The sequence below is a fragment of the Piliocolobus tephrosceles genome, chromosome 9 (genome assembly GCF_002776525.5).
Source record: "Piliocolobus tephrosceles isolate RC106 chromosome 9, ASM277652v3, whole genome shotgun sequence".
NCBI lineage: Eukaryota > Metazoa > Chordata > Mammalia > Primates > Cercopithecidae > Piliocolobus > Piliocolobus tephrosceles.
In genome coordinates this window covers 35,486,311-35,510,741 of record NC_045442.1, presented here as the reverse complement: position 1 = coordinate 35,510,741, position 24,431 = coordinate 35,486,311, and the positions used below count along the sequence as shown (strand labels likewise).

At 36.3% G+C, this 24,431-nt stretch overlaps 1 protein-coding gene across 7 annotated transcripts in view; it reads left to right on the top strand.

The window, feature by feature from the left end:
- Window positions 1-24,431, top strand: part of R3HCC1L (R3H domain and coiled-coil containing 1 like) — a 104,694-nt gene that overhangs the window by 57,713 nt on the left and 22,550 nt on the right. For 6 of the 7 annotated variants that reach the window (XM_023206364.2, XM_023206361.2, XM_023206358.2 and 3 more), the window contains one exon: window positions 16,054-17,852. In XM_023206364.2, coding sequence (XP_023062132.2) covers window positions 16,068-17,852 — 1,785 coding nt within the window. In that variant the 5' untranslated portion in view covers window positions 16,054-16,067. Of the gene's footprint in view, window positions 1-4,258; window positions 4,861-16,053; window positions 17,853-24,431 lie in introns of those variants that run through there. The other variant, XM_023206365.2, reaches the window with a different exon arrangement.

Here is a 24,431-nt window from a genome sequence, read left to right as displayed (position 1 = left end):
TTTTGAGACAGAGTCTCACTCTGTCACCCAGGCTGGAGTGCAGTGGCCGGATCTCAGCTCACTGCAAGTTCCGCCTCCCGGGTTCCCGCCATTCTCCTGCCTCAACCTCCCGAGTAGCTGGGACTACAGGCACCCACCACCTCGCCCGGCTAGTTTTTTGTATTTTTTTTTTTGTTTAATAGAGACGGGGTTTCACCGTGTTAGCCAGGATGGTCTCGATCTTCTGACCTCGTGATCCGCCCGTCTCGGCCTCCCAAAGTGCTAGGTAGGATTACAGGTGTGAGCCACCACGCCTGGCCATAAGTGACTATTATGAACAATTATATGCCAACATATTGGCTAACCTGAAAGAAACTGATAGATTTCTAGAAACTTACCAAGATTGAATAATGAAGAAATAGAAGATCTGAGCAGACCCATAAGCAGTAAGGAAATTCCATTAGTAATAAAAAAATCTCCTAGCAAAGAAAAGCCCAGGACCACATAGCTTCATTGGGGAATTCTACCAGACATTTAAAGGAGAATTGACACCAATTCTTCTTAAATTCTTCCAAAAAATGGAAGAGGAAGGAACACTTCCAGACTCATTTAATGAGGTCAGCATTACCCTGATACCAAAGCCAGAGATACTATAAGAAAACTCCAGGCCAATATCTCTAATGAATATTGTAAAAATCTTCAACAAAATACTAGTAAGATGAATTCAGTAACACATTAAAAGGATCTTACACTATGACCAAGTGGAATTTATCTCTGGGATGCAAGGATGGCTCAACATGTGAAACTCAATAAATATAGATTATATACCATGTCAACAATTGAGGACAAAAATCACATCATTTCAATTGATTCAGTAAAAGCATTGACAAAACATAACTTTTTATGATAAAAACACTCAACAGTCTAGGAATAGAAAGAAATTATCTCAACATAATAAAGGTAATATGTGAAAAGCTCACAGCTAACGTAATCATTAGTGAAAAATGAAGTTTTTCCTCTAAGATCAGGAACAAGGCAAGAATGCCCACTCATCACTTTCTTCAGCATTGTAATAGAAATCCTAGCTAGAGCAGTTAGACGAGAAAAAGAAATAAAAAGCATCCAAATTGGAAAGGAGGAAGTAAGGTTATCCCTAATCACAGATGACTTGGTTTTACATGTGCAAAACCTTAAAGATTCTTAAAAACAAACAAACAAACAAAAACCTTTAAGAACTAATAAACAAATTCAGCCAAGTTGCAGGATACAAAGTCAACTCTCCAAAATCAGTTGTGTTTCTGTGCACTAACAATTAAGGAAATAAAGAAAATCTCATTTACAGTAGCATCACAAAGAATAAAATGCATAAGAGTAAACTTAATCAGGAGGGAAAGACATACATTGAAAACTATAAAACATTGCTGAAATAAAGATACAAAAAAATGGAAAGAGATAGCTTTGATATTATTATGCTGAAACTAAAGCCAGACAAATACTACTGGTTGAGCATCTCTACTCCAAAAATCCAAAATTCAGAATGCTCCAATGAGTATTTCCTTTGAGTATGACCTTTGAGCACTGTAAGCACTCAAAAAGTTATGGATTTTGAAGCATTTTGGATTTAGGATTCTCATATTAGGGCTGCTCAATCTGTACGAGAAGACCAATATTCCTGATAAATATTGATGCAATATGTCGTGGATTGGAAGACTTAATATTGTTAAAATGTCCATACTGTCCAATCTACAAAGTCAGAACAATCTCTGGCAAAATCCTTATGGCGTTTTTTGCAGAAACAGATAAAACCATCCTAAAATTCATATGGAATCTCAAAGGAGCCTGAGTAGCCAAAGCAGTCTTGAGAAAGAAGAACAAAGCTGGAGGCCTCACACTTCCTGATTCCATAGTGTATTACAAAGCTATAGTAATCAAAACAGTGTGGTATTGGCATAAAAACAGACATATAGACCAATGGCACAGACTAGAGAGTCCAGAAATAAACACATATAGTCAAATGATCTTTGATGAGTGTACCAAGACTACACAATGGAAAAAAGGATAGTTTCTTCAATAAATCGTGTTGGGAAAACTGGATATCCACATGCAAAAGAATGAGGTTTACCATATACGAAATTTAATTAAAAATGGATTAAATATAAGAACTGAGACTGTGAAAGTCCTAGAATAAAACAGGGGAAAAGCTTCATGATATTGGAATTAGCAGTGGTTTCTTGATACGACATCAAAAGCACAAGTAACAAAAGCAGCAAAAATGTTACATCCAACTTAAAAAACTAAAAAAGTAAAAAACATCCAACTTAAAAATCTTCTATGCAGCAAATAAACAATCGTCAGAGTGTAAACACAGCCTAAGGAATAGGGGAAGATATTTGTAAACCATGTATTAGACAAGGGGTTAATATTGAGAATATATAAAGAACTTGACAACTCAGTAACAAATAATCCGAATAAAAAATGGGCAGAACCCAAATAGAGATTTCTCCAAAGAAGATACGTGCATGACCAGCAGGCATGTGAAAAGATGCTCTACACAACTAATCATTAGGGAGATGCAAATCAAAACCACAATAAGATATTATCTCACACCTGTTAAGATGGCCACCATCAAAGAAGAAACAGATAATAGCAAGTGTTGAAAAGGATGTAGAGGAATTGGAACCCTTGCACACTGTTGGTGGAATTGTACAGTGACACAGCTCCTATGGAAAACGTATGGAAATTCTTCCTGAAACTAAAAATAGAACTATTATATAATCCAGCAGTCCCACTACTGGGTATATATTCAGAGGGAATGAGATTAAGATGTTAAAGATACATCTGCACTCCTATGTTCAGTGCAGCATTATTCACAGTAATCAAGATGTAGAACCTAAGTGTCCATCAGTGGATGAATGGATAAAGAAAATACGATATATACATAAAACAGAATATTATTCAACCTTATAAGGAATAAATTCTTGTCATGCTGCCTCCTGGTTGAACCTTCAGGACATTTTGCTAAGTGAAATAACCCAATCACAAAAAGATGAATACTTGCATAATTTCACTAATATGATGTATCTAAAGGAATTAAACTCATAGAAACAGAGACTAGAATGGTGGTTGCCAAGGAAATGAGGAATTATTCAGTGAATGTAGAGTTTCAGTCATGTGAGATGAAAAAGTGCTAGTGATCTGTCGTACAACAATGTGCATGTAGTTAAAATACTGTGCTATACACTTGAAAATTGTGAAGAGGTAAATTTATGTTTTTTTTTTTACTACAGAAAATGCACAAAAGGTCAATAAGCATACAAAACAAAATGTTATCAGTGGTTTTCTCTGGAAGGAGAATACAGATTTTTAGTTTTTGCTTTTAGGTTTATTGTAAAGTCCTTTTGTATTAAAATACAAAAACAAACAAACCCCTTTTTTGTTAGCTTTATACTATTAAAACTTTTCCTAAAAGTAGATTATACCTTCCATTGTAGACCTTTGAGCCATCTATTATTTTTAAAACTGTACCCTGTTAAACCCCATCTTTTTTGACTTGGAGACCTCATTCTTCAAGTAGCCGGTAGTGACCAAGTAAAATAACTTTGTATCTAGTTTCGTCATCAGAACACTAAGCACTGTATAAAAATTCATCAGTAAATACTAGCTGCTACATCCATAAAGTGAGCCAGTACTCTAAAACTATACTGGCTGTTGCTAAAGAAGCAGAGTTTATTTAAATATGTGTTCCTTAGATTGAATTCAAATGACTGGAAAACTGATTTTGTACAGGCTTTAATACTGAACTTTGCTAAGTCAAGAATAGCTTTTAAGGAAGATTTTGAATATGTGACCTTTATTTGTGTATAAATACTGAGTCTCAAGGTGCTTTAATTGACATGTGGTGAATAATAGAGGAGTGCAAAATACTATATTCTACTTAATACTACCCTTGCATTTCTAATAAAGGTATGACAAAGCAGGTATTGTTAGAATTTCTAATCTCATAGTTGCTCACTTTTTGTTCCAGGTTTTAAAAATTATTTATCTATGCCTTTATTACAGTTAACCCATTTATCTCCCATTTACATCATCAGTTTTTACCTTCCTATTGGATTAGTCTTCCTCCCCTCACACTTGCTTCCTAGACTGTTCCAGTGGGATATTTATCTCCCCAATTCCATGAAGCGTTCCAGTGTTACCAACAACCCCATGTTGCTAATCCAGTAGAAACTGTGAGTTCGTCCTACTTGATCTTCCAACAGCATTTTTCTTATTTGTATTTATTTATGTGAGATAGGGTTGAAACCTCAACCTGCTGGGTTCAGGTGTTCCACCACCTCAGCCTCCTGAGTAGCTGGGACTGTAAGGCACATGCTACCATGTCCAACTATTTTTTGTATTTTTTGTAGAGAAAGGGTTTCTCCTCTCTTCCTTTCATATCTCATACCATCAGTCCGTCAAGTTTTGTTAGCTTTGCTTTCAGATTCTATGATTAATCTGACCACTTCTTATGACCTTCTCTGCTACCACCCTAGACGTGCTGCAATAACTTCCTAACAGGTCTCCTTCCTTCTACTCTTGTCCCCCTGTACTCACATATTAGCTAGAATGATCTTTAGCAAAAGTAAGTCAGATCATGTTGAAACCTTCCTATAATTCCCCAGCACTCTGAAATAAAATCTAAAGCTCTTGACATAACCTACCAGCTACTACTCATTCTGTGCCTTAGCTCTCTTCCTGACTTCTCTGCCCTTTTTTTTCTCTTGAGACAGGCTCTCACTCTGTCATCCAGGCTGGAGTGCATTGGCGCAATCTCAGCTCACTGCAACCTCCACCTCCCAGGTTCAAGCGATTCTTCTACCTCCCAAGTAGCTGGGATTACAGGTGCGTGCCACCATGTCCGATTAATTTCTGGTATTTTTAGTAGAGCAGAGGTTTCACCATGTTGGCCTGGCTGGCCTTGAACTCCTGACCTCAGGTGACCCACCCGCCTCGGCCTCCCAAAGTGCTGGGATTACAGACGTGAGCCACCATACCCAGCCTCTCCACCCCTTCCTGTTCTGCTGATACCACACTTGTTTTCCTGTTACTTCTCGTCCATGCCAAAATTGTCCTGCCTCAGAGCTTTTGCACGTGTTCATTCTTTTTCCTGGATTTCTCTTTTCCCTGATAATTTATATGTCCCTCTGACTCAGTTTAAGCGTCAGCTCAGGTGTTAATTCCTCAAAGTGGTCTTCCTCACTTTACAACATGGTCTTCCCTGTATTTTCTGTATTTTCATCTCTGCTCCATTTTACTCTGTAGCCTTATACATTATAGGATGTGTTTAAATGTTGATTGATTGTCTTCAGCAGTAAGCTCCATGAGGCCAGGAGCTTTGTTCATTACTGTGTTCCCAATGCCTGAGATGGGACTTGGCACATAGTAGTTAATAAGTATTTGTGGAATGAATGAATATTTAGTGATATAAATAAATGATATTTATTTAGTGCCAAATGCAGTGCTATGGCATTGTAGATACAAAGACAAAAAGACACTAACTCTACACTGAAGAAGAGAGGCAGATGTGCAAACAAGTAACTATAAAGCAATGTGTTCATTGCTTTAATGAAAGTGTATGTATGTAAAGATGTGTGTATAGTGGAAACTTATAGGAAGGAGCTTAGACTATCAAGGAGAGTCAGTAATGAAGTTACAGAAAAGGTAACCTTTCACGTGAGACTTGAAGGATAAATAGGAGACTATCAGGCAGACATCCAACTGAGGAAATAGTATGCTTCAAACCACAGAGGTATGAGAGGTCAGCTGGGCATGTGTCTGGTACCACCAGAAGTTGGAATTGATGGAATATAAAGTCTGAAATTAGGAATAGCCAGAGATGAGACTGGGCAGATAAGAAGTTTTGGGAGTGGTAATAGAGCTAAATTATGTAGGATTGTATTTGCTATGCAAAAAAGCTTGTGTGTGAAAAGCCACTGAAGAATTTTGAACAGGGAAATGAACAGGAGAATCTGATTGGTATTTTAGAAAGTCACTGGAAGCAGTGTAGAGGTAGATGAATAGGACTTGGTAATTGATTGAAATATCAGGGGTAGTGACTTCCTGGGTTTTGGCTTGAACAACTGGGCTGACAGTGATACTGTTCACCAAACCGTGAAGTTGGGGAGAGGAGAGCAGTGAATTTTTTTTTTTTTTTTGAGAGGATGGCTAGAATTTAGAAATATATAATTATCTTAGTGCTCAGAAATCTTATGGTGTACTTGTATCACTTAATATAATTTTTAATACTATACTTAATTACAAACATACTAAATTTGTCTCTAAGGTACTTCCATTCCTTTACAAACGGTCATATACACTGCTGAATGGAAGGACCGGGACATCTCTTAGTTTTGCCAGTTTGTAAGGAGACCAAAGAGAAGAAAGAATACTCTTGGTAGTGTAGAGTTCCAAGAAACCAAGGAAGTTCTTTTTTTAATATGCAAAGAAATGATTTGAAATTTAGGGCCTTCCACAGTTTCAAACATACATAAAAAGCCTTGATTTTCAGGGGAAAAAAAAATAACAAGTTGGGAAAAATGCTCCTAAATTTGTTGGAGCTGACTTTTACCTCTCAGATTGTTATCTAATTGGTTTTGTTTTCTGATTTATGGAACATGAGCAGACTTTACTTCTTTGGATCCTTTAAAAAAATCATTATGAACTAAAGTGTTTATATGCAGATAAGCTTATCTGTACATTCATGGTTTAGTTGATTTCTTGATTTGGTATGTTACCATGCTGCTGAAGCCAACAAAACAGAAGGAAAAAAGCAGATTGTATTTGTCCTGTGGCATTAGGGGTATGGCAAGATCTTAGACCAGTGGTAACCCATTAGCATTATTTAATGTGGACCACAAATGTGAACCACATATGTGATTCTAAATTCTCTAGAAGCCACTTTAAAAAGTACAAAAGTAAACAAATGAAGTTAATTTTAATGTTTTATTTAAAGCAATATATCCAAAATAGTATCATTTCAATGTATATTCAATATAAAAGTAATAGACAATTTGTATTTTTTTGTACAAAGTCTTTGAAATCCAAGTGTATTTTATATGCACAGCACATCAGTTTAGACTAACTACACTTCAAGTGCTTGATAGCTACTTGTGACTAATTGGACAGTGTAGTCCTAGATCATTCTTAAACTAAAAAGTAGAGGTTGCTCGGCATTCTGCAACATTTGAGAGGATCTGTCCAACATGGAGTAATTTATGTGCTGCTTGTTACATTTTCCTGAGTATATTAAAGAGTTTCTTCTTTTGTCCTGTCATCATTTTCCTGCTTACAGTAATTTTGTCCAATGAATATCTGCTTATCAATATTCATTGCCTTTGCTTTCTCTTACACATTTATAGTGATGTCCTATTATGGCTAAAACAATAGCGTATCTTTAAATTTTAGTGATTTTGTTTTAATTACAAGAGTACCGCCTGTTCTTTTTGTAACACATTTAAACAATACTGTGGCATATGTTGTATAAAAAGATAATAATTCTTTATAATTCTTTTTCCTCTTTCAGTTCCTGCTCTCCCAGTTGTAATCAGTGTTAGCAGTTTAGATAATAGCTTTTTTTTCTTGTTAGGAATATACATTTAAGAGAAATTCTTGCTAATTGAGAAAATTAGTATTTGGAAAATACCTCTTAAGTAAACCTATTAAAAATGGAGACAAGATTTATTAGTTATTAATAAAAAAGATTTGTTAGGGACAGTATTCAGAAATGAAAACATTTTACTGTATGTATTTTTCTATATGTTTAACAAAATTTAAATTGTAACTGCAGCTATGCTAATTCTCAGAATTAACAAAGAATGATGTGATACCTTCTTGGCATAATTTTTCCAGTAAAATTGTATAATTGTCTGATAGCATCCTTCATTTTGTTTTTCATTTATCGAGCATTTGTTATATAAAATAGACTTCTACGTCAGTTTTATCAAAACTCTTGAGGGTTTCACCAGTTTCTCAAGATATTTTCTTACCCCTTTCTCAATTCTTATTCTGTCATTGTCCTTCTTTAGTTGTTGAGTGAATTGTCCTATCTTTAGTTGTTGAGTGGTTTGATTCTGCCAGAATCCAAGGATTTTGCTGTGAGATGAGCATTTTCTAATATTATTTTCATAGACTTTATGAAATCTTGCATTCTTTTGAGGGTTTGTATTTCCACATTACAGCTGAGTTGCATTGTATTTATTTTGTATGATGGGTTATTTACAGCATTAGGCTGTTAGTGAGAAATTGGATAAACAAAACCAGGAAACATGGTTGCAGTAGGTGTTAGTGTCTAGTAGAAACAGGTATCAGGGGACATTAAGAATACTAATGTGTCATAAGGGCCTTGACTCCCTCTGCAAACTTGTAACTTAAGGGATTCAATGTCTGTTTAAGTAGTAATAGCTGACTTTTATGGAGACTTTTACCATGCCTGGCAAATTTCTGTACATGCGTATTTTTAGGTACTCTGCTCAGTGTGCCTATAAGTCTGTTATTATCCCCATTTTATGCATTAAGTAAACTAAGGCTTGGAGCAGTAACTTTTGTAGTATAGAATCTGGCCCATTGAAGACTTACAAAGTAGACTTCTGTCGGGACTGCTCAACACAAAAGGAAGAAAGCCCAAATAAATAATATTAAGCACAAAAAAGGGGACATATAGCAGAGATAAAGCAACAACAAGAAATTATTGTGAATAACTTTTATATCAATAAATTTGAAAAACTAGGTCAAAGGCAGATATTCTAGAAGAAGAAAGAGAAACTAGAATAGACCTTAGAAAACGAATCATTTTTAAACATCTTCACCAAGAAGTATGAGTCCCAGACAGTGCTGCCAAGGAATTCTACCAACAATAAGCCCACCCAGCCTTATTTTATAAATCTTTAACTTACATAGTGTGTCTTGCAGTAACCTTGGTAACCCAATCATATAACTCCCAGTACTGGGAGGGAAAATCATAGACCAGTCTCATTTGAATATACATGCAAAACCCTCAATATTGACAAGCCAAATGAACAGTCAGCCATTTGTCCTGACATTGAATGTTCCTTATTTTTCCATTGATTGGAAGTGCCACATTTGTTATAAAATGAATTCCATATAGATGTGGATCCATTTTAGGGGGGTTTACTTGTGTGCTTAATCTGTCATCTTGAATTAAAAGCCTGTCTGTTGAATCTTAACATTCAAGATATTTGCATTGGCATTTAAATGTATGAGAATTGTAATGGTCTGGTAATGGTCTGGTAGTGTATGCTTTATATAAATATCTTTCTGTCACATAGTTTTTTGCATATCATTTGAAGAGGATGCCAGGATTAGAACTCAATATACTGAATTCCTCATTTGAGACATTTTGTAATTCCAAAGAATATATCATCATTCAAACAACTTTAAGTTGATAAAACTTAAAGATACTGTTCAGAAAATAGATTTGAAATAAATATATTGTCTAAGTATTTTCCACAAAAATGTTTTCCTTCCATACCCTCCCATGTGCCTTGCCTCCTTCCCAAAGGAATTGGAGATGACTTTATAAAGGGACAGAGAAGCACATATTATCAGACACCTGAGATGGACTAGTCATTGCATTTGAACACCAAACTTAATTCCGTGTTTTCTAGAAAAGAAAGCAGAATGGGACATATGTTATGCTATGTCTGGTAAAGGAACTATGTGACTTTGTCTGAGAGACATGCTTTCTTTCCGTTGTTTTATAAGTGAGACACTGGAAAGATGAAAAGATGATAGTTGCCTTTAGCTTTGATTTTGCAAAAGTTAGGAAATGTTTTTCGGATAGATATTTTCTATATTGACCAATGACTATGAAAGATAAGATTTTGGTTTTTTTTTTTTTAAAAAGAGACGGGCTCTCGCTACCTTGCCCAAGCTGGAGTGCAGTGATTGTTCATCCACAGGCATAGTAATAGCACACTGCAGCCTTGAACTCCTGTCCTCAAGCTGTCCTCCCACCTCAGCCTTCCAAGTAACTCAGATTACAGGCACATGCCTCTGGCTGAGATTTTAACATTAAATTTTAATTTAGGGAATCAGCATCTGTAGTGAGCTGAGATAAATGATTTACTTTTGCTTTCAGAAAAATTCCAAGGCCTGACTGGTGAATGTGGAGGGACCCCTCAAGTTGGAAAATCATCTGTTTTGCAACCATCATAGTAAAGATGGAATCAGATAAGAGTAATCAGATTTAGAATGCTACCTGGTTTTGATGAAGAAGCAGAGAATTTGCATGCTTTTAAAGTACTACCCCACACATTGCTTATTAATTGCAAGGGAGAAAATACGTAGTAATTATACAGTAGAAAAATCGGACAATACTTGGACTGGATGATCAAAGTTAAGAGCATCACTGAAGGACAGGTAGAAATCATGTGCCTCAAGATGTGATGCCCTAAGGACACATCACCACCATAAAGTGTTCTGACTGAAAATGTGTAACCTTAGTCTCATCACGGGAAGACATCAGACAAGCCTTACATAGGAGCATTCTCTTAAAAAGTAGAGTGGGGGCCGGGTGCGGTGACTCACACTTGTAATCCTAGCGCTTTGGGAGCCTGAGACAGGCAGATCACAAGGTCAGGAGTTCAAGACCAGCCTGGCTAATATGGTGAAACCTCATCTCTAGTAAAAGTACAAAAATGAGTCGGATGTGGTGGTGGGCACCTGTAGTCCCAGCTACTCAGGAGACTGAGACAGGAGAATCACTTGAACCTGCGAGGTGGAGGTTACAGTGAGCCAAGATTGCACCACTGCACTCCAGCCTGGGTGACAGAGTGAAACTCTGTCGCAGAAAAAAAAAAGAGTGGGAGGGGAGCTGTTCTCCCAAAATGTCAACATCATAAATGACAGCTTTCACTGTGGAGGTGTTCTAGAAGGTCGGAAACTTAAGACACCTGGCACTTAAAGGGACTACTTGACCCTAACTGGATCCTGTATGGAAAGGGAAATATTCTATAAAGGACATTACAAGATTGCTTGACAAAATTGGAATACTTACGTTAAATGAAAGTATTTTATTAGTGTTAAATATGCTGACATTGATATGACATTGATAACTGTGCTGTGGCTGTGTAAGAGAATATCCCTATTTATAGGAAATGTATTATACTTTGAAGTATTTAGGGCAAAGGGCCATGATGTCTGTAATTTGCCCTCAAAAATATTCAGGAAAAAAACTGCGTGTGTGTGTGTGTGTGTGTGTGTGTGTGTGTATGTAAAGAGAGGAAGAGGAGGAGGAATATGCATGATTGCAAATGATAAATGAGGTGAAATATTAACCATTGGTGAATATGCGTAAACAGTGTAAGGGTACCATTTGTATTATTTTTACTTTTGTAACATCTATAGGTATGAAATTATTCCCAAATAAAATGTTAAGACAATATATATAGTTTAGCTATGGTGCATTCTGATGAACTAACAAATACCAAATTTGTTCTAGAAGAATGAATAGTTAGTATGCCCATTAGGCAGTTTCTCTCAAATATCAGATGTCTCATGTGAGTCTTTGGTGAATACTGGATTAAATCAATTCATGGTTGAATTACCCAGTGAGTGCCTTAAGTGCCAATACGCAGTTGTTGATTGAAGAGGGATCCATATGTTTTAGACACCAAATATGGGACAAACACCGTTGACGTTCTGTTGTGAAAATATGAAAGCCCAATTTATTTTGTGCTTGTTCAATTTCTCATGAAGATGGATCAGAGAGGTACTTAAAGGAAGTTACCAATATTTTCTCTCAGGGAGCCTTGGAAACTGTGGACGCAATTGGACAGGTGCTCAGGTATGATCCCAGTGTTCAACGCTATAATATAAAAAAATGATTTGGCCTAAAATATTTTAAAGGCATGTGTTAGCAATTGACTGACCTCCATTATGAAGGAATCTGAATTTTTATCCCCTTTAGAAAGTGTGATTTTTTTGAACAGAGTGCATGCTGATGGTCCTTCAAGGATAAATTAGCTGCAAAATGCACCCCAAATAATGGATTCTGTCTAGTTAAGAAGTAAATTAGATGGATAAAAAGCACTTAGAACATTGTAAAAAAGTTAAAACTGTGTTAAAAGAGAGAAAATATCAGCCCGGTACGGTGGCTTACACCTGTAATTCCAGCACTTTGGGAGGCCGAGGCGGTCAGATCACCTGAGGTCGGGAGTTTGAGACCAGCCTGACCAACATAGAGAAACCCCATCTCTACTAAAAACACAAAATTAGCCGGGCATGGTGGTGGGCACCTGTAACCCCAGCTACTTGGGAGACTGAGGCAGGAGAACAGCTTGAACCCAAGAGGCAGAGGTTGTGGTGAGCCAAGATCGCGCCATTGCACTCCAGCCTGGGCAACAAGAGCGAAACTCCGTCTCAAAAAAAGAGAGAGAAAGAGAGAATATCAAGTGCTAATAGCAGGTAGCAGGGTGGGAAAAGTTTAATCCAAGGTACATTTTTAAAAATTGTATGGCAGACAGCCCCACTCCCAATGTGAAAAACCTTTCATGCCTATAGTTGCAAAAGAAATTCATAAAAATGCAACAAGGCTTTAAATTAAATTGGCAGTATAGTGTTCTCCTCTTTTCCATGGTTTTGCTTTCCATGGTTTCAGTTTCTGTAGTCATTCATGGTATGAAAATACTGCATACTATAATATACTTTGAGAGACCACATTCATGTAACTTTTATATATTATATGTAACAATATTACGTATTATACTTGTTCTGTTTTATTATTAATTATTGTTAATCTTTTCCTGTGCCTAATTTATGAATTAAAATTTATCATAGGTATGTATGTGTATAGTAAAAGACAATATATATGGGGTTTGGTACTATCCATGGTCCAGGCATCCATTGGGGATCTTGGTGCATATCCCCTGCAGGTAAGAGTGGGGACTACTATATCTTGACAGTCCACAAGAGTGGGGATGCTTCTCCTTTTTTCTGTCTGTGAGTTATGAAAGAATGGGCTTAGTGGTGGATTGGAGTGTCTCCTACTGGCCTGAGAACTGATGGTTAAAATTTTAGGAATTCTTCAAACTGATTGTTAAACACAGCTATTATTAAAAACTAAAGAACATAGGCTTACTATTAAAATTACATTTTTAAAAGCTAATGAATACTCCAAACTCCTGACTTCCTAATTATTTTACTACATTTTATTATGATCTATGCTTTTGAAGTTATTTATTTAAGTATATCCTATCTCTGTTTGAAATACTATAATGGTGTGCTTTTGTACATTTTTTTCCCCCAACTCTGTGTTTGATAATGTCATAGTGATAACTAGAAATTAGCTATGGCAAGAATATTTACACTACAGAGATTGTCAAATGCCATAAATAGGACTTGATTTATTATTTCTTGATTGTCTGGACTTAAAGTGATAGAGAGAATGCTGCTAATAAAAATGTATCATGCCTTTAGCTATTATATTTTAACTAAAAAAAAGTATATATTCTTCCATTATTAAAAAATGATTACTTCAGCTAAGAAGTCACTCACATCATTGACATCAATGACATAAAGAAAAATATCAAGTAACACTGTGAAGGACACTTGGAAAGCTGATTGCTGAATATTTGCCAACACACTGCTAGTCATGGCACAGTCGAAATCATTGCTTTTGTAGGAAATAGATAGTAATACAAATTTATTATACTGATTTTCAGCTACAGGAAATAGTATTATGACTGTATGTGAGGATTATTTAAGAAAAAACGGTTGAATTTGTAAAATCATTAACTGTGGCACATAATAACTTTAAAGTAGATAATTTGAGGCCTTCAGTAGGTCTATTGCAGATTAGAAATAGAATCATAGAATTTAGAGTTTCTCTAGTATATGTCAGTCATCCAGCCTTTATCTAAATTCTGCTAGAGATAGAGCTCATTTTCTGGTAATAACATTGGAGAAATCTAGAAGTAGAATTCTTTCCTACATTGAACTAAATTTTGTTTTCCTTTTATTTCTAACATTTGGTTCTGGTACTGACTTCTGGAGAAACATAGAAACATAAACAAGAAATTTTGTGTCACAGCCAATCTTTCAGGTGTAAAGTTAGCTGTGGTTTTTTGGGCTCTTTGGGCAAGAGTTATACCTTTATTTCTTTTAGCTCTACACTGTGTGACATATTTTCTAAACTCTGTAATCTAAGAGTGTGTTGCCTTTTTAAAACATCACGTCACTACTTTGGGGCTTTTATTGACCTTGTGAACAAAATGAAAGCCTTTAGGTCTTTCTTTATGCAAATTGTACAGAAGTCACGTCTTCTGTCTTCTGTTTGATTCTTTAAAAAAAAAAAACACACTCCGAAAGAGATCCTTGTGTTTACTGTTTTATGCCTTCATATTGCTTTCAGCACAACATTTCAGATTATAGAAAAGATACTGAATTTCAATTTTTTAATTTTTGGTATTCTGTCATTTTTATGTCAGTTGCAGATTTGATAAGCACGCAGTGTTTATTGTTTACATCTAAATTATTGTATAAAATGTTGAATTTCAAAGGGCTATATAATCCTCCTTTAATCTCTAAATTCATTTCTACCCATTATTTTTTGTTGTTTAATCTTTTGTGAGTGCACTTATCAGTTTTGCTAAGTAATCCCCATTTCGTCATTTTATATCCAGAAGTTCATTATGATATATTTTGTCAGTTGTTATTATTTACTGTAATCCAGGCGTGCTATGTCTCTGGTATCCCTTCCTATGAAACACACTTCAGTACTTCTGTCTTTGAAAATTAGGCATTTTTTGAAAAATCCTGGCATGGCTAAATGTTAAGGTCATATTCTTCCTCAAATGGGATATATAAAGTACATGAAGAATGTTGGGCTAGATATTAACTAAGATATCAAAAGAGAAAAAGAACAAGATAATCACTGGAGATACTTAATGATCAGGGCCACGGTATTACTTGGGCTGAAAGGAAAATAACCTGCGCCATGAGAATAGAGCTTTTTCACCAAGGAAGTATTCTGGACCAGGTGAAATTTTAGGGATCGGGAATAGAGTGGACAGGATGTGTTAGCCTTTTTTCCTCTCTGCCTTCTTATTATCTCCTTTTGAAATGTATGTTGTGAAATGTTAACAGTGAGTGCATCTGCATGTATGTGAGTGTTTCTCTCTTGTGTATTGCACCTCCTTACTCTGTCCTGGGCAAACTTATCCCTACTTCATAGCATTATTTTGAAAATTTAAAGAATAATTCAATACGAAATTCCCTAGCACATTTTCTTGTATTTAGTTAGATAGTAGATAAAGGTTTAACTTTTGTTATATTTCTTCTTGTTAAATTCCGTTGAGCTACCATGGTGGAGGTTGTCAGGAAGTTACTAGAGTGAATTGTCTCATCACAGTTTCCTCCGTCTTCTACCCTCCTTCATCCTAGCCAGATCTGTTTTATTACTGCTGGAAGCAAGGGAAATTCATAGCAAGTCACTTGACTAAATGGTATTAATAGAATAATACTTTTCTCTTTTTCACTACTTTCTCTTTTCTAAAAAATGTTAAATCAAAAGCAACATCTTCTAGAAAGCATTCTCTGATAAGTCATTTCATTTTCTAGCCAACAGTCAAGTTACTCTCAAAAATCACTTTATGTGCATATATATTTATGTTGAACAAAAACAAAAAATTAAAAAAAAAGACTGGGCACAGTGGTTCATGCCTGTACTCCCAGCACTTTGGGAGACTGAGGTGGGTGGATTGCCTTGAGCTCAGCCTGGGCTTAAGACCAGCCTAGGCAACATGGCGAAACCCCATCTCTACCAGAAATACAAAAACAAACAAACAGAACCACAAAGCCAGGCACGGTGGCATGTGTCTGTGGTCCCAGCTACTCGGGAGGCAGAGGTAGAAGGATCACTTGAGCCTGGGAGGGCAGAGGTTATAGTGAGCTGAGATCTCTTCATTGCACTCTAGCCTGGGTGACGGAGTGAGACTCTGTCTCAAAAAGAGAAAAGAAAATCTTTGGTTCAATACATTGTAATTAGTGTCTGATAATTAAATCATTCTTCTCTTGCAGATTGTGTTGGTGCCATGCAGCAAGAAGCAGAGAGATGCAGAGTTCGAGCCAGAAGGCCTGACATGGCACTTTATGTACCTAAAGCTCGAAGGGGTGTGGTACTCCTTAAGACAGGTGATGAAGAAGAAAGCTGTGGTTCACCTAACTCTGTGGTGAAAGAAAAGCAAAAAGAAAGCTCTCTTTCCCAAAAAGAAGTCTTTAGAGACAAACCAGAGGCTCGAAGACTAGGTATCAATCCTGATAGAAAGGAGCATAATTGTAGAGAAGGAAAAAAATCTTCAACAAAGTTAAGAAGGGACACATGCCTTCAAAAAACAAATAGAGTTTGTTCTAAGAGAGGAACCACTGAATCTAAAGAAGTATTATCCCAAGGACATCAGCAGGGAGCCCCAAATGCTGGGGTTATAACTAATGCACCTTTACAGAGACATTTTAAACCAAAGAAGGTGGAGTGTTTGGAAGTTGAAACTACAAATGTGACAGGACATGAGAGGATACTTCTGTCACAGGCCTGTTCAGAAATCAGTGAGGCTCAGGTTCCAAGCAAACCATTCCAAAATGTGGAATTCTGTGACTTCAGTAGGCATGAACCTGATGGGGAAACATGTGAACACAAAGATTTGGAAGGCAGAATTGAAACTGATACCAAGGTTTTGGAGATACTATATGAGTTTCCTAGAGTTTTTAGTTCTGTCATGAAACCTGAGAATATGATTGTACCAATAAAACTAAGCTCTGATTCTGAAATTGTGCAACAAAGCATGCAAACATCAGATGGAATATTGAAGTCCAGCAGCAGAGGCATCACCACTACTTCTGTTCCTGGAAGTCCAGATGGTGTCTTTGATCAAACTTGCGTAGATTTTGAAGCTGAGAATGTAGGTGGTATAGCCAATAGTACAGGTTTCATCTTAGATCAAAGAGATACAGATTCCATTCCTGAAACTATGGGTCACATCTCTCTGTCAGAGAGCACAAATGACACTGTTAGTCCAGTGATGATTAGAGAATGTGAGAAGAATGACATTACTGCTGATGAGTTACATGTAAAACACGAACCTCCTGATACAGCTGTCCTTGCTCATGAAACACATAGAGATAATGGATTTAAGAATGTAGGTGACGTTACCAATAAAGCATGTATGATGGACACCACAGTTATGTCCTGTAGTGATCATGTAGCTGTTGATAGCTCTTACGTAGTTGCAGTTAGAATAGCTGATGAGATCTCTAATAATACACAAAGTTTCTCAAAGTTTATGGGAATGAGTGCAGATGCAATCCCTCTTCATGTAGCTGGAAGTGGGAATGACACTGAAAATTTCAGCAACCTGACTGCTTGCTCAGGTATTTATGCTGAGAGTATTTCATCTTGTTTTACAGAGTCAACAGGAAAGTTGATAGAGAGCTTGTCAGATTGTGCTTCCTCCTTACCTATAAAAAAGATTGCTGGTAGTAATTATAACACTTTTTTGGACTCTGAACTCAGTATGTTAAATGGGACAAAAGTACTTTCAGACAGTGCCGTGGGCATTGATCTGGGTAGTACTGGTGATACAACAGAAGCATCGCACGAACTAAGAACTGCCGAAGAGTTCAAAACAAAAGAGCAAGATGACTCAGAGAATGTAGAATTTGGTGTATCTTTTCCTGATAGGGAATCATTATCTGTGGAAACATCCATGGAACCAAAAGCAAATGAAACTTCTCACACAGAGGGAATTACTGCCACTGAGGAGAGCTGGGAATCTATGTTTAACGATGATGGTGACTGCCTGGATCCACGTCTTCTACAAGAGGTATGTTTAATTGAAATTGCTTGATGCTTAGACAGTTTATAAATTAGGATTTCAGTGGTAATATTGATAGACATTGATGCACATTCACTGATACTTGAGAGTTCCTGCAATAAACTAATAGACTTGTAGATTGAGAAGAGAATATCTGATGGATCTTTAAAAAATAAAATATACAGCATTGAGCTATATCTATAATAGCCAAGCCCTGAGAGATCTTATTGAATAAAGATGAAATTTAATGGATTTTGGCTCTCTGTTGAGGAAATACAAAGGAAAACTTCTTCAAAAAGGTTTTTCTGTGTTAACAAGGTATCTTTTAAATGGGCCTATTTAAGGGAAGGAGAATAATTTATTACTATTATTTGTATTTTATTTTCTTGTGGATGTTGGAGTGTTAGACACTGTAGAGGGAAGGAAGTAGAGAAAGGAAAGGTAAAATACAAGAAAGTGTCATTTTTTTAAAGGAGTTTATACTGGGTTAAATTGAAGAATGAATTACCTATTTAGCATAAATAGAAAATGTAAGTGAACAATGATATGCTGGCCAATTAGAATTCATAAATAAATGTTAGATTTGAGGCATCTTAGAAATTACTCAGTTCAGTCTTTTTGTTTTCTTAATTTAAATGTTTACTCTGTATCCAACAGTTAAATTCCTTACCTAGAACCACTCCCTCTTTCATTCCCTGTAGTTGGTTCACATAACCTTTGCCTGGAAGGGAAAAAATTATTTTCCTAAAAGAGCACCAGTTTTATAAATGAGGAATTTGAAGCTTGATGGTCACACCTTTAGGAAAGGCGGAATCAGGATTTCAGTCTAGTTCTGTCTTAATCCAGTGTTTATGTTCTTTCTACGATACCGTTTCCTCACCTAAAGGGTTTCTTTTGAGGCATTCCAAAGACCCTTTTAAATACTAAGTGATGAGTCTTTTGTTTCTGAGAATTAAGCTAGAAGTATAGAAAAATTATCACATGCGTGTAAACGAGCCACATAATACTGAAGAGCGCAGCCCATTGGACAGAACTGACTTTCCAATACCAAGCAATCCCACTCGTACATGGGAGGTGTTTGCACAGAAAGAATTTCTCTGTACCACAAACGAGTACATCCTACAGTCAGGTCAGGAAACACTGTATCTTAAACATTCCTCAGAATAAAATATAGAGCAGAGAATATCTATGAGTGAGCATCCATGAGCCCCTTGAAATTACATGCAAAATTATATGTACGTATGTGCGTTTTTTCATACCTTTCATCAGATTCTCAAAGGCAGTGATTTCCAAAGTATGGTCCCTAGATCAGCAGCATGAGTGTCATCTGGGAACTTGTCAGAAATGCAATTTATTTAGCCCAGCAAACTATTTACAACTTTTTCAGGTGATTCTGATGCACATAAAGCTTGAGAACCACTGCTCAAAGGTAATACACTTAAATCTATATGAGAATGTGAGTGGGGAACTACAAATGACTGTCAGCCCATAATTAGAAACATACTGTTCAGTAGAGGTTTGAGATCCAAATCAGGTTAAGAAATAGTAATAAGGTGGGAAGCTAGGTGAATATAGAGATGTTATTAAGAATTAAAGCATTGAGACTTTTATTAGTCTCATTTTTTAGTCTTTTATTAGTCTCTGAGCATTAGACTGAGAAAAGAAACAGTATTTGCAAGAGTTGGTGAAAGGACTGCATGAGGAATAGAGAGCACAGGAACATGGAGGAGAGATGAACAGCTTCTTCCAAAAGAAGAGCATGGCTCTCATGGCCTTTTACACATGGTGTAGTACTCAGTAAATATTTATCCAATGGATAGAGTTGATAGGGCAGAGTTGGGGACTGTCTTTTTAGGGTGGCCTCCAGGGGCTTTCAAAACATCAGGGGCTGGAACTTGGATTTGGTGGGGTAGCTTATGGATATGGCTTGTGTATTGGAAGAGGGGGAGTTCAGGTGTACAATTCAGTTTTTCAGGTCTTTGCAGTGTTTACAGTAGGTGTAAAATAATTTAAGCAACAGCTCAGTATTTTGAGGAGCATAGTAATATAGTTAAAAAGGACATTGGGATGACCTAAAGCTGGAATTGGGAGGAAAACAGATAATACAGTATTTTAAGCTGAAGTTGGACAGTGTCTGGTTGTTGTGTTTGGCTTATGTTTGGAGGTACTTGGAAGAGAGTAGGGTCTGTGTTGAGGAATGAGCATAAATAAGAGCAGGAAGGAAGGAAATTGGGGATACAAATAGCAGATCCAACTGCAAAACTATGGGCTCCTCTGCGTTGAGTTTTAGAAAATGTAATAGTGATAATGTTATTAAAAGATGTCATAAATCCAACAACATTAATAACCCTATGATGACTTCTGGTTTATTATTTTTATTGCTCCAAACATACTTTATTAAGTGCTAAACCAGAATGAGTGCCTGCCTACCTTGAAACTTTTCCAACCAAAGGTTTTTGGCTATCATCCCAGCTGGCCTGTTCCTTGATATGATAACAGCTAGACATATGGAGGTATGTCTGATACTTCTAAGGTCAGGTATGCTGTAGAGCAAGGTGTGACAGCCATTGGCTTGTGAAGCAATTTCCTGTGACATTTGAACTTCCAGAACTGCCTCAGGGGGTTAGAGTATAAGTAGGTCATTATTGAGCTCCCAGAACTGCAACTCTTGATGAGTCTCCAAAAATCACACTTAGTCTTCTAAAGCCACGGGTATGGAATGCCCAGAAACTTAAGATGGTAATTGATGAAGGACACGATATTGGCATGACCTTTTTTAGCCTTCTGAATTCTTGGTAGAAGAACACAGGAGTTATTGTTCACTAGAAAAACCTTTCATAGTCCCTACTGCCGTCTGTACTGATCAGCAAATCTATTGGTAAGAGGATAAATGGGTTACCAAGAACGTAACATTGATGTTGATAGATACCAGCATCTGTCATCGTCATTGTCATTTGTGGCACTGATTTGAATTTTTAGATAGGGGTAGATATTTAAGTAGGTATCTCCTAAACTTGGTAAGAATTTGAGGCCTTCTTTTAGTTACAGAAAGCCACTAATATTATACAACCATATTCTATAATAGTATGTAGACCATAATGGGAAACAGAAGAGTAAAAGGAATACCATCCTATCCCACCCGTCTTACTTCTCTGTGTGTGCTAACTTACATTGTTATACTCTCTCTATCTCCCTATAGTATTTTGCAAAAATGGTGTCCATGTTAAGTGCAAAACCCAAAACTGAAAGGAAGAACTTATAATCCAGTCACTAAAAGCAAATTATATATAACCATACAAAGAGAGGAAAGCCCTTCATATCACAACCCCTCGATGCCTCATAAATACTTGCTAGCCTATCACCTTTCAGTTTAATAGCAAATATTGAACACTTAGAGTTTGATAAACTATAAATCCCAAATAGCTAGAGATATGTTGTTATCACTGCTATGTTAAAGGCACTGTGCTGCATGCCATCTTTTGCTCTGAAGTTGTTCATGTTTTATTTGAAGAGACAATATGTAACTATGTGACTAGTTACACAGCAGTCTGCAGGGTAATTAATATAAAACAACCTTATAACAGAGGTACTAAAACTATATTTCATTGCCTCATAAGTGATACAGAATATGACTTCAAAAGGACATTAGAGGAATAGGATGGGGGAAAAGGAACAAAAGGAGATTAGATCCCCCAGTGCTGGACTGGTTGATGCAGTTTCATGTTGGTGAGGCTATAGAATTAAACAAGAGATTATAGTTCCCACTTTTACTATGCTGTTCTATGTTTCTAATTTCTGTTTTCTATTCTATTTTTTAAAAAATGTATAGACTTTATTTTCGAGTAGTTTTAGATTTATTTAAAAAATTGAACAGAGTACAGAGTTCCCATGTACCCCCTCACCTGTCTAGTTCTAATTTTTTTCACAGTGTCTTTTAATAGTTGCAGCTCATTTTAACAGATTTATAATTCATATTTTTATAAAAATGTCTGAATTGACATGTTATTGACTGCCTAAGTGGGGATTTATAGACTCACTTTCCAGATGGTGTATATTCTAATGCAGTCAGTTGGGACATCCAGTGAAGAATCTGAGTGAATTATGTACTCTGTTTTTATTGTTCAATCCATTAGTGAATGATGACTAGATCTCTGGTCCAAACAGAAAGAGGAAACATTAAGTAGATTCCATCGCTCATAGTTTGTTTTGTTTTTGTAACTAGGTGACTCCTAAAATTAAAAATCCCCCTTCTGTGCTCTGTTGTATTTGTTGCATAACATTTTTTCCTCAGAATCAGCATAGAAGCCAGCAGCATTTTAATTTCTGATCCTCTTTCAAAACTGGAGAAAAGTGAACAGTTCTTGGCCTATATTGTCAGTACAAGGAAACTTTTATTTAAGGATTCTTGTCTGAAGATTCAGAGATTCCTAGTATACCTTGCTCTGTCCTTGACAGTGTTTGTTTCAGTGAATTCCATGAGATATGGCATGTGGAGTATGGTTAGGGCATTTTTTAATTTGTTAGGGTTTATAGTAAATCATAAAATTTTAAATTGATTTTCTTCAATAGAAAGTGAGTTAACAAGCAGTTAAGTGGAAGAGAAAAACAGAAATGAAGGACTTGAATAACCTCACCTACATAATTGAGAATTGATTATATGGGTCAATTCTATGTAAATAGATTTTTGAAGCAACTGTAGTAATTTTACACCACCAACTTGTGCCCAAATCTTGTTGTCCTTGTTCCTGTAACCCCCAGTGCCTCTCATTTAAATTTGTTATACCTATAACTGTAAAGTGGTTTATTATGTTTAATTGTGTTTAATTAAAAGTACCCACAAAAATGTTCTTATTCCTATCTTCCAAGATGAGCCAGAATTTATATTATAGTCCTTGACATATAAGGACTCAGAACTAGAGCTTTATCCTGTCTTAGAGATAGAACTGCACAAGTCATTTTTAAAAAGTGGAATGTTAGTGTTTAAAATGATTTCTGAAAATAAGTCTCATTAGTTCCACAAGACTATCAACTCCTTAAACATAGATTCAGCAGTCTAGCCTACAAACTAGGCTGGCCCTTTCTTATTTTATAGACGAGGTAACTAAGACCCAGAAGGGCTGTAGCTAAAGTAAGTTAATGCCTGAGTTGGCATTAGAATCTGTGCCTCCTGGTTTCTAGCCCTTTGTTCTTTCCATGACATTAAGCCTTTGTCTCTACCTGACAAGTCTCAGCCAGTCAACAGATATTGAACAAATATTCTGTGCCCAGCACTGATCTTAGTGATGTTGGGGGTAAAAGAGAAGGATAACAGTAAACAGTGTACAGTCTTGTGGAACTAATGAGACTTATTTATTCTCAGGAATGACTAGAAAAAAAAGTATTCTATTTCAATGAATTGGAAATGCCTTTGATTGTGAAATATACCATTATTTTATGTGTTACTAAGATAGAAAAAACTTTGACACAGTGCTTTTCCCTTAGAATTTGAATTTTATACATATTGAAACAACTCTCCTAATTGGACATAAATTTTTTTGTCATATTTCATCTTCATACATAAAAAATGTAGTAAAATAAATTGGTTAAGATTTTCCTAATCACGTTCACAATCCAACTCTTTCTAATAATTTCTTGATTCAGCCACTGATACTGATGGTTTTCTATTCAGTGTCATTCCTTTTGCCTTAAGAAATTTGATGATGCAGCATTTCTTAGTACATAAAAGAACCAAAAATCTTAGTTGCTGGATTCTTAAGACACCTTTGCACTTGTGTAGAGCTGTTCTGATATCTGGAATTTTCCTCCACATTACTGACCACCCTTTCTGCCAGTTTTGGTACTGGTGCTTCTGATATGCATGTGCAGGGAGCAATAACAATATGTTGATTGTGATGCATCCTAATGTCAGTGATACTAAAATGTGAAAAAAAGAATATATCTTAGAATTGATGAAATGTGATATATATCCAACTGCTAAGTGTTAGGAAATAGCAATATAGGAAAGGAAAGATCGCCAAATTGGAGTAAATTGGGAAAGAAGCATCAAGAGGAGTTAAAGATTGAAGCTGGATCTTGGGAGAAGAAGAAACATGAGCAGAAAAAGCATTCCAGGTTGTGAGAACAGCTTGTGAAAAATACAGAATCCTTCCAGAATCAAGTCCTGAGTTTGTCACTATCAGAAGTACAGATGATTTATTTTGAAATTTTTTTTTCTTTTTATAATTTATTCTGAATTTTCTTCATGATTTATTAACCAGGGCAATTAAAGTTGATTGGTAAAGGGAAAGAAAAAAGTATCAATTTTTTCCCCCCAATTTTAGAGTGCCATTTAGAATCATTTAAAAAATATATGTTGTTACCTGAGCATGGTGGCTCACACCTATAATCCGAGCACTTTGTGAGGCCGAGGCAGGTGGATCGCTTGAGTGCAGGAGTTTGAGACCAGCCTAGGCAACATGGCGAAACCTCATCTCTACAAAAAATACAAAACTTAACCGGGCGTAGTGGCATGTGCCTGTGGTCCCAGCTACTGGGGAGGGTGAGGTGGAAGGATCTCTTGAGCCCAGGAGGCAGACGCTGCAGTGAGCC